Source organism: Podarcis melisellensis (genome assembly GCF_964234715.1).
Source record: "Podarcis melisellensis genome assembly, chromosome: 3".
NCBI lineage: Eukaryota > Metazoa > Chordata > Lepidosauria > Squamata > Lacertidae > Podarcis > Podarcis melisellensis.
This window is the reverse complement of record NC_138530.1, coordinates 81760812-81778287: the sequence shown is the minus strand read 5'-3', so window position 1 is coordinate 81778287 and position 17476 is coordinate 81760812. Positions and strand designations below refer to the sequence as shown.

At 38.4% G+C, this 17476-nt stretch overlaps 1 protein-coding gene across 2 annotated transcripts in view; it reads left to right on the top strand.

Moving 5' to 3' along the window:
- The window catches only part of BCKDHB (branched chain keto acid dehydrogenase E1 subunit beta), a 40055-nt gene extending 23535 nt beyond the window's left edge, over positions 1-16520 (top strand). For both annotated transcript variants that reach the window (XM_081904913.1, XM_081904915.1), the window contains exons 10-11: positions 12240-12388; positions 14904-16520. In XM_081904913.1, coding sequence (XP_081761039.1) covers positions 12240-12380 — 141 coding nt within the window. In that variant the 3' untranslated portion in view covers positions 12381-12388; positions 14904-16520. The remainder of the gene's footprint in view (positions 1-12239; positions 12389-14903) is intronic.
- The last annotated feature ends 956 nt before the right edge of the window (positions 16521-17476 follow it).

The following is a 17476-nucleotide window of genomic DNA, read 5'->3' as shown; positions in this document are numbered from 1 at the left end:
TTTAATTAGAAAAGATTTTATAAAGTACAGTGCATTGCATCAATAATCTGTAGTTCAGTTCTAGTATTCTTTTTAATCACTTACTTGGCTTCTGACTGGTTACATGTATGACTTTTATTTAATACAGATTGAATGTGACAGGACATAGCTGTGAAAATGTTCAATAAAATGCCTAAAGTCTTGCACATTCAACATGTCCCAGTTCCAAAAATTAAGGCTTGAAAGCATTTTATTTTGTTTGGCATTGTAAATAAAAACCCGCAGAAATGGCTTTAAATATGAAATTGTAGGAGTTACTGTTAAATCTGCCAGTTTTAAAAGGTATCATCTCATACTATATATTCATCCTATAAAGAAAAACAAGAGCTCTCAGTTTACAATATGCCAGTTGTTTTGTGGAGAATCCATTCATAGATAGCTTCTGAGTAGGGCATTCTTATCTACACATAAATGCTGCATAGTAATGCTATATGGACTTCTTTCCCAGTTTTGGCAAATTCATTGATGAAAGATTCTACCAAAACAGGAAATGCTGTTCACTGTTCCTCTCAAAGAGTTCCTTTAGAGGGCAAAAGGATCCAAAAAATACTATATTTAAGTGCAGTGTTTCCCAACTGGTGTTCCGCGGCACACTAGTGTGCCGCGAGACGTTGCCTGGTGTGCCGTGGGAGGGAGGCGGGCGAGTCGGGCAGCTAGAGGCCTTAGGCGCCCTGCAGAAAGGCGTCCTCTTTGTGGGTGGGTTCTCCCCCCTCCCTTTGCGCATTGTATTTAGTTGGGGATTCTGGAGAGGGGGGCGGGGGCGCGCTGGCCCCGAGCGGAACAGACGCGCCGTCGTCCCCACCTCCCTCTCCTCAGTAGCTCCGAGCCGACTGACTGAGGGTGGGACGCGGCCAGCGGCGTCCTCTCTCTCTCTCCGCCTCCCAGCACCGCTTTTCCCGAGGCGGGTGCGCGCCTAAGGCTGAATGGGAGCAGCCTGGGGGCTTGGCGGCCTCTCAGCGGCTCATGACGGGCGTCCCCGAGGCGGGAGGTGCTGAGCAGGGGCTCTGCGAGAGGGCGCGAGGGATGCGTGGTGGTGCCTGCGCACGCGTGACTTAAGAGGGCGACCTGCTGCCTCTCCTCTCTCTCCCCTCCCTCTCCTCATGGGCACGGAGTCCCCGGCACAGCTTGGCGCTACTACAGCTACAGCTGCTACTGCTCCTGCTTGGATGAAGGCGGCTGCTTCTTCCTAACGCCCAGCCTCTGAGGGACCGCAGTCTCCCGCCCTTTTTTTTTTTGGGCGGGATGCTGAGGTAAAGGATCCCCTCGCGCGTGGGCGGGCATCTCTTTGGGCAGGGCGCGTGTGGAGGCTTAAGGTGGGGAGTGTGGAGGGGTTGCCGCTTGCGAGGGGAGGGTTCATATTGTATTGGGCTGCGGTGTGGGCGACACGGCTCTCCAATGGCCAGCCCGCGGAGGAACATTGAGTTGGAGCATTTCGAGGAGAGGGACAAAAGGCGCACTGAATAAAGTATTTTATAATTTTTCATATTTCTGTTTACTTACTATTTCATAATAAAGTAATTATAAAATACTTTCTTTGTGTTTATTTGATTCCTATTAAAGAGAGTTACTTTATATATAGTCAATATAGGCACAGAGTTAATTTTTTAAACATTTTCTAATGGTGGTGTGCCTCGAGATTTTTTTCATGAAACAAGTGTGCCTTTGCCCAAAAAAGGTTGGGAAACACTGTTTAAGTGTATACCTTCCGGACATTAAACATATATGTAGAAATAGACTGCAGTCTTTTTTTGTGAGGTTGAAAATAAATCACTGCATTTATCTTACCAGAATAAAAGTTGATGGAGGATTAATTTTAGAAAGGGTTGGCTTACAGGAAAGTCTTTATTCCAAAGTAGTTGCCAAATTTTAATGTTTCAAACACACACTTGCACAATATGAAAGTAGTTAATGCTTTTATTAATTTTTATAACTATGTAAGGGCATCCTAGAGTGTGGAAGTGTTGCTTGGTATAGTTTCAGTAATTTGCAGTTCACAGAAAAGATGCATTTCATTGACAAATATTTATTTCATTTGCTCACAAGGGGGAATGACCAAATGTGAATAATGATCTTTCTCTTCAATTAATCACCTAGAGCATCAATCCACACACACACACAATTTGTAAGTACCTGGAAACATAGACTGTACCACATGCAAAACATAACACTGAATTATTAGGAAGCTTTAGTTAACTCTGAAGACATTAATAGGAGCTATTCCATTTTTTTAAAGTGATACTATGTAATAACACATTATAGCAGGGTTAGCCTATATGACACTCTAGAGTAGTTGCTAGACTGCAGCTCCCATAGTCCCTGACCATTGATCATATTGCCTCAGGCTTATAGGAGTTGTAGTCCAACAACAGCTGAAGAACACCACATTGACTACCCCTGCATTACAACAATAGTAGCACCATCAACCAATGGTCTGGTTTGCATGTCACTAACCATAGTTAAGCTTAATGTTTAAGTTTAACAGTGAATATGCGGCATGCGTAAGGTGATAATCACAGTTGCATTGTTTCTCCCCTACTGGGCAGTTTGGGACCTAGGCTTAGTGTTATATCCAAACCTAGGCTCATGATTTGTTGGGTGGTAAGCAAAGACGCGGGTGGCGCTGTGGGTAAAACCTCAGCGCCTAGGACTTGCCGATCGTCAGGTCGGCGGTTCGAATCCCCACGGCGGGGTGCGCTCCCATTGCTTGGTCCCAGCGCCTGCCAACCTAGCAGTTCGAAAGCACGTCAAAGTGCAAGTAGGTAAATAGGGACCGCTTACTAGCGGGAAGGTAAACAGCATTTCCGTGTGCTGCGCTGGCTCGCCAGAAGCAGCTTGTCACGCTGGCCACGTGACCTGGAAGTGTCTGCGGACAGCGCTGGCCCCCGGCCTCTTAAGTGAGATGGGCGCACAACCCTAGAGTCGGACACGACTGACAAGCTAAACTATGGTTTGGCTTAGTGTGCCATCTAAACTAGGGCTGTGGTTTAACTCTCTCCTAACAAACCATGAGTTGTAACCACAAGGGGAGACATCGTGATCATAAACACTTTTTTGAGAGTTTGCATGTTTGCTTGTTTGTACTAAGCCAGGGGTTGGCTTAGCGTGGTGTGTGAACCAGGTCAATGCTTTGTTCAAGTGTTCTGATAAAGTGTTTCTGAGATGCTTCTGTCAATATCAAATAGCAAATATGTCTTCATCATTAGGCTGCAGTTTTGTTTTTAGAAACCATGTCCTTACCTCCTCATACAACTTGGTCAACAACCACAGTGATAAGTGAATTGTGAAATAATCATATCTGCTGCTGGTAATACTTGCTACCTAATGGTTTATTTACTTTATATAGCAATGCATAATTCTGTGAGTAGTTTTATGGGTACTTAAACTAATTACAGCTTTTGATTAGCTTTTTGTACTTGAAGAGGAGAAAGTTTGAGCAGCAATGGTAATTTCAGTGGTAATAAAATTAGCATTGATTAAGGTTTGACAGGCTGCATTTGTCCAGGTGCTATACACTTGGAATTCCTGGCAAATGAATGCAGAGAGGCTAGTTTATCATGGGAAAAGAAAAGTATTTCAGACTTCTGTTTTCAAGTATAAACAATTCTAAACTTATTTAGAATGCAGCGAGGAAATTGAAGATAAATCTGGACCTGTATACTTCAGTTTGTACACCTGAAATGATACAGTGCTGTGATGTTGGTCTAAAACAGCACAAGATAAATTTCTCAGCTACGGTATTATTTCCTAGGACATTATAGCAGATAAAAGAGTTTTTTCATAGACTGAAGAAAATTATGATAAATGCTCTTAAATCTAATTTATGTGAGCTAGGTGTATTGAAAAAGGAAAATTGTGGAATGTGCAGTTTTTACATTATATGTAAAATATATGTATATAGTTTTTACAGTATATGATAGAAGGTGAGAGACCACATACAAAGTGTTTAAAAATGCACAAATAACTTCTTAACACATTATAAACATGCAGTTATCATGCACCTGAAAATGTTTTTTATAGAGTTGGGGAACCTCTAGATCTGCATGAGAGGTGATGAGAGGGGCTGCAATGGGGAAGGGGAATTGAACTCTGCATCCTTCTACTGTGGAAATATCCACTTGATGTGAGTTTTGTTGTACAACAGGTCTGTGTCAAACTCATTGGATTTATTAGACTCGGGAGTGATATTCCTGCTGACTTTATTTGAATTGTTAGTTTGCTGTACGCTGAGGGATTGTGGGATCACATACTTTCAATGAATGTGTGGGGAAATTAAATTAATGATCAGAATAAAATAAAAGATATTGAAAGCTTACGTTCCAGCTTTGCTCTAGGTGTCAGAAATCAGTTCAGATTAAGAACAAATTTCTCCATTACTACTTAAATAAATTTCCCCGTTTTGATAAAGGGGGAATCAACAAGAAAAACCTCTGTAGATTCATAGAACTGCAGGGCTGGAAGGGATCCCAACAATAATCTATTCCAACCTGCTGCATTGCAGGATTCTAAGCCAAATTCATACACGAGAGATTTCCATGTAGCATGATTCCCACATATAGATAGCAAACTCAATATGATATATTTTGATTAGCCGGGTGCTTCAGGAAGCTTGTTGATGTACCGTATTTTTCGCTCTATAAGACTCACTTTTTCCCTCCTAAAAAGTAAGGGGAAATGTATGTGCGTCTTATGGAGCGAATGCAGGCTGCGCAGCTATCCCAGAAGCCAGAACAGCAAGAGGGATTGCTGCTTTTGCTGCACAGCGATCCCTCTTGCTGTTCTGGCTTCTGGGATTCAGAATATTTTTTTTCTTGTTTTCTTCCTCCAAAAACTAGGTGCATCTTATGGTCTGGTGCGTCTTATAGAGCGAAAAATACGGTACTTATCATCAAGCAAATTTGTCACCAATAGGCACCTTAATTAATTAACTATTCCCTGTTGCTTTTTGTTTGTATACACATCTTTCTCTTAGGAATTGAATGTCTCCTAAATAATTGCATATTTAGATACACTTAGGAGATTAAAAATGTGCTGTGTGTTGAACTGAACTGGCTGAGACAAACAACACCAGTTTTGCTTGTGTGCATGCATATACTAAGCATTTAGATACTCTATGTCATGTTACACTTTCGGAGTATAAAACCTATAGCCTGTGTTAAGGACAAAGTAGCAATATTTAGGTTAACTTGCAGTGAGCTAAAGGAAATATTTAATGAAAATATTTATCGTGTCAGAGTCTACATTACAGGGACAGAGATTAAACTACATTTTGTGAGAATAGTAGATTAAAGTAAATATTATGTACAATAAGAGTAAAACTGCTTAATTTGTTCTTTTACAAATAAAGGCCCCTGACCTTCTAGCATACTTTATTTCAAGCTTTTAACAAGGTTTATTTAAGACACATGTGCAACGATTCTTACATAGCTAGGGTTTTAACATGAATAGTTTTTTCCTTAGTCCTCAAGATTGTGGTTTTGCCTGACAGTTTCTATTTAATCTTGAATGATGAATTTTATAGTTTGATGAAGTATGTATGCAACTTTCCTTTAAAAATATTTGTTGATTTAATTAGATTTGTTTGCTTTTTGCAGCACTTTGAATCTTCCTTAAAATGTATTCTTAAACTGTTAGTTTTTAAGTACTTCCTACATTACTTGCAATCAGTTTCTATCTAGTAGTGAATATTAGATGATCGCATCCTTGTGTCAGTTTCTCTGCGCATAGCGTAAAGGAATTGTTTTATTGAAGAGTTGATCACAGTTCAGAATTGTAAAGCCTTTTGAAAATCAGAACACTGAGTTAGATTCACTGTGCTCTCATCTCAGCATGAATAAGTCTGAATCCAACCTGTCAGGTCTTGGTCAGTCCTAAACATGTTATGTTAATGCTCAGGTCTGCCAATACAGGGCTCTAGCACCACTCAAACTGAGATATATACTTTAGGGTAATATTAAACAAGTTCAGTGAAGCAGAGAAGAATGTTCTGTGTGCTTAGTATAGAAAACTTATTAGAGGTAATATAAATCAAGTTAAGTAAACATTTTTTTACGATCACCTCTGTGCTAATATTCAGGTACGTTTTAAAGAGATGTTTCAGCTGCGCAAGTGTTATTTTTGTACTTTGTTTCATACTGAAACCTTTTGGCGGACAGGAATTTCTAGGTCTTATATATGACAGGGTTTTGGCTCTGAAATGTTTAGCTCCTAAGTAGGCCACTTTGATCTAGATCATGTCACATTAATATGACATTGCTTATTGATTTACTGCGCTGTCATAAATTTAGGATTGTGGGTGCCAATAGATCAACAATTTATAGTTGTTTAACAATTTGAATAATTTCACTATCGATTTCCTCCCCAATAAAACGTTTTCTGTTAGCGAGTTCAGTCTTCCTTCCTTTCTCTTGTTGCTTTCTGAAACATCTGCAGTGATTGCATCCTTCCTTTAGAAAAGTGGTCAAAACTAAATAAATGCATATGTTGCTGCATATCTTTAAAATATTTGAGCAAAAGGTTCAGATCACTTAGAAGCTGTCAGGAACTGACTGTACTTGCCAATGTATTTGCTTTTGACCTAAATATCCACTTATTTTCCAAAGGTTTGGAAACTGTACCTAAAGCTTTGTTTAAGCGTTTCAAAAAGCATTTTGCTCCAGAAGTTGGCTATTTGAGACTGAATTCAGATGTTCACCTCCATGTGCTTAGTCAGATTGATTTTAACTGTAATGAAATGTATATAACGGGGCAGCAGATTCCAGCCTGGGATTTTATTTTTTGTCATAAATTAAAGAAAAAGAGAACCCCGGATTTCAGCTCTGAACAAAACTGCAACTCAGCGCTAACAGGTTTTCCTCATTGCTAGAGGTTCCTGTTCATTGCATTCTTCTAAAATAGTATAATAGCTAAGGGTACATCGGCATTTCATTTGGTGGGATATGCAAAACTTAATTTATTGTGCACGTAGCTAACTATTTTCACATGTTCAAGTTAATACTATAAAATCATACCACAATTTCTTTTGGAATTTAAAAGCTTTTACATTTTAAATAATCATGTGTAACGTGTTAGACATCTTGAAATCAAATCCCATGTAACATATATACTATTGGTATAAATAGCACCTACTGAGTTGATAGAGTGATCACTTATTTTCTTAACAATAATTTTATTCTATATCTGAAACTAAAAAATAATAATAAATGATCAAAGCTTAACAATTATATTTTCCTGCATTGTAGAACAGATGTGTTTGGATGGAAAGTAACTTGATAAACAATCATGACATTGACATTGACATTAGAAGCTCTTGTTTTCAGAGATTGAAAATTTGATGAAGCATTGAAGCTAATAATAGGAACAAAAATCTGTTTTTCATGAATAAATGCTTATAGTAAGAATATAGGATTCCCCAGGAAAAATAATAATTAAAACAAAGAAAAACAAAGACAGATTTAAATAACTCCCAAAGTAGCTTCGTTTTTTCCATTTCTACTTGCCATATCATTTAAAAGTACAGCTATATTTTATAAATAAATACAATTTGGTATGAAATATATAAAGATGCAAGCTTTCAGAAATATATCCTTCATTATATGCAGTGCATCTTACACAAATGTATAGAAAAGTTAAACAATAGATCAAAGAAATGCGTACAAGTAACTTCAGTGAGATCTGTTTTAAAATGTTACTGCAGGCATTCAGATGTACCTGAAAGTTAATCTTTTTGAACTTTTAGTTTTACTTTAAATAATCACCTTAATTCAAGTCGGAAATTTTATAATTTATTGCAGCAGGACAGCTGAAGTATAGCATCAGTACAATCCAAAAGGAATACAAGAAACAGCTTGTGTGTATGAGAATCCAAGGACAACTCAGATGGTGATCTTAAAAAAAGAAAATAATTTGAAAGTTCCATGCTTTTATTGGAAAGCTGAAATGTATGAATCCTAAAGTATTTGAAGATTGGCCACTCATCCAAACACAGCCCAACTTTTACTGTTCAGTATTGTCACACAAAGGAGCTATCTACAAGCCCAAGTTTCTGCAATTAATTCCTGGAAGGCCCCTTGGGTGGCTAGCACTGAATGGTGTATTGTTTAAAAAAGGCTAGTATCAGATTTCATTTAAGAAATATGTGTGTCTGAATGCCATAAGTCTGCTTGTGTAAAAAGATAGATCTCGCTACAAACGCACTTGGTTTTAAAATGCATTTCAACATAGATAAAATCTTTATGCCACTGTCTGTAGGGTGGTATTAAATTGGTTGTTCTCTTATAACATGTTTGTAAACTGTCAGGATTAAATATGATCTCTTCATCCTAAGATTTTTCATATTGAATAGATTATCTACACACATAGAGCATGGGAAGTTGATAGTTTGGGATACTTTTTCTTGGGGATTTTTTTTCAGCTGCAACTCATCAGAACTCAATTCTGGCATCTCTCAGGTGGGCGCCACTGCCATTATACGAGGAAAAGGCAGGCGTTCTTAGTGAGTTGTGGCACCTCTTTTTCCAGAAAAACAGCACTGCCTTTTTTCTTTTGCGTATTTAAAACAGGTGGCTGAGTGGCACTCGCAAATCATACCACATCAGCTAATACAGTGGAAGTCTTTTCCTTCCATGATAAATTATAATAATAATAAATTTTTATTTGTACCCTGCCCTGCCCTGCCGGAGTTCGGCTCAGAGCGGCTAACATCATATAAATAATACAATATACATAAAAGCAAACAATCTATTAAAATGCATCCCAAAATTAATTTAAATAATGTACCTGTCCTCCCAAACTCCTGTGTTTCAACAGCAGTAGTCTGACATGCAGGTGTTCTAAATTATTGAGGAAATAGGAACAGGAAGATATGTGTTATAGGACGTAGGAGGATAGGATGTAGGAGGGAGGGAGTGCTGCTGTGTTTGCTTTTGCAGCAACCAGCTTTGTTGCAGTTAATAATAACATGTCACTTGAGGTTGCCTAAGTGATGGTAAGTTGCATGAGACTACCCAGTGATCTTATGGTAGAAGCAATAATTCCTGGATCTTTGGGATTTTCTGGATCACAGCTCAATTTCTTAGATAGCAATCCTTAATCCCACTTAATTAATGGATAACCCCATTAATTTGCTGGGACTTGATACCATGTAGACATGGTTGGGATTGTGCTATTAGCTACTAATCTTCATCAGTGATCCAACTGTCATTGTTAGTGTGGAGTCTCAATTTAAAAACATCATTAGCAGAACAAATCGTGAAGCATTGGATCCCAAGTTATATTGGAAAGAACTGACTCAGAGTGTTAACATATGGTGGTGCTGCATTCTATCAGCAAATATTAATACTTCAGATTTTAATACATTCTGTTTTCATCATAACATTTAAAATTACAAGTAGCAATTTTCTTTCTAATTTCATTTCACTTTGTCAGCAGAACTGCGGCTTTACCAGGGGTTTCACATTGAGGATTTCACAGTACAAGAAAATGAAAAGCTAAAACAAGCATTTCCACTCTCATCCAAAAACCCTTATTGAATAGATTTATTGTCTGAAGGGTGAAAGTAATTAGTTAAAGAAAATCTACAACACAGTACATAATGTTAGAAGCTCTTTTTTTGTAGGAAAAAAAGTGTTGGTAAAAATATCTAGGAAAAATGTAACCCAGAAGTCATCTGTAGAGTGGTTGGATTAATGCTAAGCAGGGATGGCAATAACTTAAATAGATTAAGAAAAACCCTAACGTGGAAATGCAAGAAAGAAAGAAAGAAAGAGAAGAAGGAAGGAAGGAAGGGGGAAAGGAAGAGGAAAAGGAAAAGGAAAGATTTCTTTATACAGAAGAAGAGAAGTTCAAAGGAAGTGCTCACCTTGTGTGATTTATTGTAAGGCCATGTTTCACATGAAGGTTGGAAATATGATGCGCTGATCCTTACAAGTCAATTGTGCTGACCCTCAAAGGGATCGGAGTATATGGTGCAACCCACACCAAAGAAATGGTGCAGTTTACAAACCCATGTACCATGGTACTTCTATTTCCCCAGTATTACTTTAAGTCAGGGGTCAGCAAACGTTTTCAGCAGGGGGCCAGGCCACTGTCCATCAGACCTTGTGTGGGGCTGGACTATATTTTGAAAAAACAAATAAATGAACGAATTCCTATGCCCCACAAATATCCCAGAGATGCGTTTTAAATAAAAGGACGCATTCTACTCATGTAAAAACATGCTGATTCCCGTACTGTCCGCAAGCCGGATTTAGAAGGCGATTGGGCCGGATCCGGCCCCTGGCCCTTAGTTTGCCTACCCATGCTTTAAGTGATGTGCTGATAGAATAAATCTTTTGTGTAAACAACCCCCGAGAGCATACCGTACAAGAGAGGCCCTAGCACCTTAGCTACGTCTACTGGTGTGGATGCATGCTTATGCCCCTCACAGCAGGCACCTACAGTACAGCATGGAAAATTTTAAGTCATGGCTTCCAGCTTCACAGTTGCTACTGCCAGAGAAGTCTGCCTGAGGGACGTTATCATAGGAAGGCCCTCCTCCACTCTAGAACTGGCCCTGGTGCTATAGCAATGAAAAAGGGCACATTTGGTGTTAGGGATTTAATGGTTTGGGATTTAGATACGCTGTGCTAAAGAAAAGATAGAAAGCAGAGATCTTTGTGAGTTTGGTTTTCATTTGCCATTTTCTTCTTTAATATGCTTGTTGTGCATTATGCTACTTAGAGAACTTGACTGCTACACCCAGTACATTGAACAATGTTGTTCACAGCTACATGTTTGTGTTTCTAGTTTTATTACTTCCAGGCAATAAAATGCTTTAGGATTATTTTTCAGTCAGTTGTAATCAACTGTATCCCCAAACCCAGCTCATTCAAATGTTCACTTAGTAACATGGTCATCTCAGGGGACTCTTCCACCTCAGAATGCATATGGCAATTGCTTTTTTTGAAAGCATTTATGTGTGAAAATCTTCTTGTAAGTAGAAAATGGAAAGCTTATTGGCCAGGAAGAAAGCTCAGCTAGCAGTTTAGTTTATTCATGTATTTGAATTATTTACTTAAATAATGTAATGTATTATTTTTTTTACCTATTTTGTTCATTCCTCCATAAAATCTTGAGGACTTACGGTTGCTTAGATAATGGGACCAGCATGGGTTTGAATAGCTGACACATTTAAAGCTAATACTAAACATGTCAATGGTAACTGATGAATTTTGATAAGTTTTTTTTTAACTATTAGATTCAAAGTGCTGGTGTTGACCTATAAAACCTAACATTTTTATTTCTTTTTTAAACTTTTTCTTTCTTTTCTCTGTGTCCTATTGGTTCTTCCCTGAACAGAACATTGAAGTTTAAGACATCACTGAGACAGTAAATTTATTTTGGGCAAGAGACTTCTTCCTTGCCTTGGCCTTGTTTCCTTTTGGATTTAAAAAACTAAATATTCCTTTTTAACTTGAGAGTTTTAAAACATAGCTGATATTCAGTAGTGACAGCTGGGAGATGCAAACAAGTATTGCCAGTGAGGTTGACGAAAATGATGTCTTGCTTTCTACTATTTTTCAAGGCACAGAGATTATTCTGCTCTTCTGGTACATAAATTGGAAGTGAAAGGAGAAAGTGGGAAGGCCAAATCTCTTCCATTGACTGATAATAACTGGTTTTTAGACTGCTATATACCTGAGTGTCCCTTAGACATTTTCACACCTGTTAATCACTGAGAAGTTGTTGTGTATCTGGGAAACATTTAAATGATCCAGCCATGTGTGCAGGGGGAAATCACATGAGTCTTTTTCAGTAACATGAATCCTTGAGGGGATTTGAGCTTTGAGAAGGACTCTCATGGCCTGGCTATAAAAGTCTTGCAGTTTCTTCATGCTGGTACTGGTACTGAGTTAACTTGCCTCTTTTCTTAGTGCAAGATCAGGAGTCATAGTCCTGAACTCTTGCCAAAAACTCTGGGCTAGTACTTTCAGAACTGTCCAGGGTCCTGAACCTGCCTTCTCCAGAACATTACTGGCTTGTGACCTGTCACCTAAGCTGTCACCTTGGGATAATGGAATTCCTAGAGGATCAGGACGACCCTTAATTGTGTTCTTTAAATTCCAAAACTCTCATCCAAGCATAGTTTAATGAGTGTTAAAATGTCAAGAATATCCTTTAAAGCTATCGGCGTTATTCACTTTCTTCTATCTTTTCATTAACAGGAGGAATGTTTCTTGAACCTAGAAGCGCCTATTTCAAGAGTGTGTGGTTATGACACTCCATTTCCTCACATATTTGAGCCATTCTATATCCCAGACAAATGGAAATGCTATGATGCACTTCGGAAAATGATTAATTATTGATCATGCAGGTAAGTGGGGGGTGGAGAAGATATATTTAGATAGTTTGGAATTAGTTTTAAAATGTTCAGATAAAATTCTAAGATTATTTTTTTAAAAAAAATTACATAAGCCCTTGCCTGCAATTGTGTGTTCTAGGGAGCAAATATAATTTAATTCTGCAGGATGAATTCTTATTAAACATATATATGATTGTGCTACCATTGAGCAAAGTCACCATATAAATCATGGTAGCAGATATTTTGCTACAGTTTGGCAAGGGATTAGACAACCATTCATTGAGGCTTAAAACAGGTACTTCACTATAAGATGTGGATAGAAACAATTTGTTTTCAAAAGTAACCTTTTTTGGGTAGTTTTCATGATATAAGACTAAGTGGTTGTTTAGATCTGCACAGAGAGAAAACTAAACAAGCACTGTAAGCCAGACTGTCCTACAGTTTTCATGGTCTTACTGCTCACTTTAGAGCTATTTTTAGTTGTCGGTATCAGTCGTATCAGGTGACGACTTCTGGGGTGAAGACAAACCTCTGCATTAAAGGTAAAGGTAAAGGCACCCCTGCCCGTACGGGCCAGCCTTGACAGACTCTGGGGTTGTGCGCCCATCTCACTTAAGAGGCCAGGGGCCAGCGCTGTCCGGAGACACTTCCGGGTCACGTGGCCAGCGTGACATCGCGGCTCTGGCGAGCCAGAGCCGCACACGGAAACGCCGTTTACCTTCCCGCTGGTAAGCGGTCCCTATTTATCTACTTGCACCTGGAGGTGCTTTCGAACTGCTAGGTTGGCAGGCGCTGGGACCGAGCAGCGGGAGCGCACCCCGCCACAGGGATTCGAACCGCCGACCTTTCGATCGGCAAGTCCTAGGCGCTGAGGCTTTAACCCACATGGCCACCTGCGTCCCAACCTCTGCATTAGCAGCACCCAAATAACCTCCCTGGGCCACAAGCCTGGGTGGTGTATATGGAGGTTCTGGATGACAATATACCCCCCCCCCCAGCCTCACTGATGTATTCCAAAGGAAATCAGAGCAATACATTTGAAGGGTTGTGGGGTTCTATGTAGTGGCATAAGAGAGAGCACAGAGCACTGCAGTGGGAAGGTTAAATTAATGAAAATCTTGCCCTGCTCTCTCACTCCTGTGGGAGCCTCTGCTGGATCTTGGTTCTCTCTGCAAAGGGAAGGAGCCTGTTCATAGAGGGCTGGTTAGGATCTAAGCCACAGCTTTGTATACTTGCAAAATCTGATTGATATCTTTAATATTTCAGTTAGTACTAAGTACCTGACTGCCTGATATAATACATTCCTATTTAGTTAATTGGTGCAGTGATTTTTATCTTAATTACCTATTTGTTTGACCTTTACTGCTGCTAGAGCTTTGGGGAGTGGGAAGTAAGTTTAAAAATATGCAGACCAAACTGGCAACTTCTCCGCCTCCCCAATTCCCATTAAAAGCTTTTTCTTTCATTCCAAGTGCCAGTGCAAATAAAAAGGGGTTTATAATGTTTTGCAAGTATGCTCATAACACAGGAAATTCAGTACTTGTGGGAGGCTACTAATAATTACTCTTTCTTTGTCTTTTCTATATCCAAATTGAGTAAAATGACCAAGAGCTTACTGAATATATGAGACTTCAGGGCCACTTCAGACATGAAATTTCATACATGAAGGTTGCCTGTGTAAATAGAAGCAAACATTTCTAGTTCATGGGCTTTATTTGCATTTTAACCGCAGTATTTCCCTTTGCAATCATAACAGGACACTAAAGTGAGGTTATGTGATGATGTTATGTCTTGCCAGAAAAAAATATCATTAAACATGGTATAACAATCAAGGCAACCGAATTATAAGACTAGGGTTATGTTTATGCCATTTCCACATGCATGCTGTGTTCCATAGTAGTAGCAATTAATAATGGGCCATGCAAGCCTAGCACCGTACAAAATTATTATTTTTAAATTTATCTGACAAGCTTGCAATTCCGTAAAAACTGCAACATTAGTGTGTGTGTGTGTGTGTGTGTGTGTGTGAGAGAGAGAGAGAGAGAGAGAGAGAGAGAGAAAAGTAAAAGAGGGATGAAAGTAACAGAAAGGACTGACTGCCAAAGCGCATACATGCTTTCTGAAACAGGTCTTTTTAATGTATTTCTTTAAATTGAATTAGAGTATATTTCAACAAACGGAACATTCCAAATGGAATGATGAAAGGAAATGCATGAAATGCATGAACATAAGAAGAGTTCTGCAGGATCAGACCAAAGTCCCATCTAGTCCACTGATGATCCAGATGCCCATAGGAAGGCTATGAGTAGGATATGAGCACAACAGCATTCTCCAGCTCCTTATTCCAGCCTGTTGCTGTTCTGCTGGATCAAACATATTAACTAGTAGCCATTGATAGCTTTATCATCCATGAATCTCTAAAAAGTGCATAGGATTGTAACCTTCAATGCCTAAAAGTGTGCATATTGAAATTCTGCATAAACATTTTCTACTTGTTTGTAATACGTTCTCTCCCCCCCCCCCCCAGAAACAACCTCTGTTAGACATTCTCTGCTTCTACAAAGGTGAGAAGAACAAGAAGAAAAAGCAGTTGCTGTTGGTGGAACTATTAACATAAAATTGAGATCTTTCAAAAATTGTAGAGGAGAACTAAGTGAGATTATTTTCTCAAATGCATTGATTTGGATACTCATCTTGGCTATTCATCAAAAGCTCAACATTTCTGCCAGCTGTGCATTCAAGAATGGGCAGGTGATTGCCGTGAAACATGTGATTCTCTTTCCCCGCTCCCCATTCTGAATGTGACAAAACTTCTAAAATGTTTTACCCTATAAATGATGTATTGGGTTCCACACAATGAAGATAGAGGGTTGTATCCAACATTGCTGTTCCACTAGCACAAAAGACTTCTGTTTGTGCAACAGAATTTATTCCTCCTTTCCCCTTTAGCTCCTTGTGCACCCTCAAAATCTCCAGAGGGTTGGGGGCCCTTTGTCTCAGATTTGCAGGATGATGAGAGGACATGGGATTCTCATAGCGGCCATTGCCCACACATCATTAGATACAGCCCACTAATCAGGAAGCATTTGGTATGCTTTTTTGTGTGCCTTACTAGATAGATCTTTTTACTTTGATTTCACAACAGACTTATTTGTGTTTCAACTAAAACTGGCAGTGGTTTTACACTTGGACATTTTATTTTATTTATTTTTAGATCTCATTATATCAGTGGCATAAACTGTCAGTTCTTTGAAAAAGCTAGGTGTCCTAAAGCTAGAATCAAAAGCTACTCTTTGATCCAAAATTAAAAACAAACATAATTCTCAAATCAGTTTGCTTGCTCAAGGCTTTTGTTAAAAAATGTGTGTTGGCACAACTGATGAAGAAGCATCTGCTGCCGTGGAGTTATGAAAATATATAATTAATACCAGTAATTTCACAGAAACACTCCTGTGAGTCTGAGACTCATTAGGTATTTCTGGGTAGTATCTAAGTTATACTCAGAAGTTATACTCATTGAAATGAGTGAGCTTAAGTTATTTGAGTCCTTGATTTCAGTGGGTCTACACTTGAGTATGAAAGTTAGATATTGCATTATGATTTTATTTTGAATGCAAAGCAAAAATGTTAACCTTGAATATAATAACTGTATCATTAGAGAAAAATGTGCATTTTTCTAAATGGGTTTATCTCAGCACCCCAAAGCATTGCATTTACTTACTAACACATTGTGTAGACCAAGATAACCTTTTACATTTTTAATGCATTTAAAACAGGTATAGATTCATAACATGGGTGGTTGGAATTCTTCAGTTTCTGTGCTGCTCTCACAGCCTTGTCTAGATGGCAGTGTGCACCTATTCAACCTGTATTTGTGGATAAATGCCTTTAAAAGTGTTTACCATACAAAAAAAGATACTTGTAAATGTGAAAATTGTACATGCTTTTTGCCAAAATGCAGCACATGACAATGAAATCCTCAGCTAAAAAGTCACAAATGAAATGTATCTTCATTAGTATCGGGCATATGATACCCTGGACCTCTAAGCATTTTGAAAGGTAACATTTTTATGTAAGTTAACATAAGGAATGTTTATGTTAACTCTGTTTAAACATTAGCTTTTAAATAAAATGTAAGATTGTTTGTGCTAGTTTGTGCTTTTTCATTTACAAATTGTATTACAGGCCTACAGTTTGAAAGATAAAAACATAGTTTGCTGCAAGTAATGATCTATTCTGATTTCTGAATGCAGGCCAGCATAGAAAGAAGTATGCAACTGTACGAATGCATATACTTATTCTGAAATTAGAATTGGTTTGGCTATGCCTGCTTCCCTAATCAAATTTAGTTACTGATAGAAATGCAATTTCTTGAGACATCTGTTGCTTTTTGCTTTTGTAAGCGTCTGAACAAAGTTGTTCATAAAGTAATAATAAGTTCAAAATGAGCAAATACTTCTCCCATTCTGCCTTTATATATCTTTAGGAAAGGCTAATGAGAAGAAGTTCCATTGCTTGATGGAAGCTTTAAAGTACCCAATAGCCTTGTGAATAACATTAATATGTGAGTACATCCTCTAACAAGCTGAAGTGCTCATGTTTAAAAAGACAACTGGATGTCTCTGTATAATTTCATCACTCCATGAAAGCTAGCTGTGGGATGCTACGAAAGACATCCACAATTCATGTTCTTTTAAAAAGAAAACCTGTTAAAAGTACTGCCTCTCTTTTTACCACAGTCAAGTACCACAAGCGTGCAAAACTCATTCTGTGTATTGGCAGGTGTGTTTTTTTAATAGAAAAAATGTTGTTTACAAATCCATCACAATTTGTACAAATAGATTTTACGAAACAAATGTTTAAGGAGAAAGAATGAAAAGGCTAACACATATATATTCATGTTCCTTATAGCTTATCAAGTCTGCAACTGGAAAGCTGCATATCAAAGAAAAAAGTCAGAAATACTCCATTTCAAAATAAATTTCTTGGCATTTAGTGAATGTGCAAGTTCTTCCCTTACAGGCAGGTTATTGGCTTTGTCGCTTAAAGCCTTGCTACAAACAGATATTTTGAGTAAATCTCTGCCTCCACTGTAGTTTC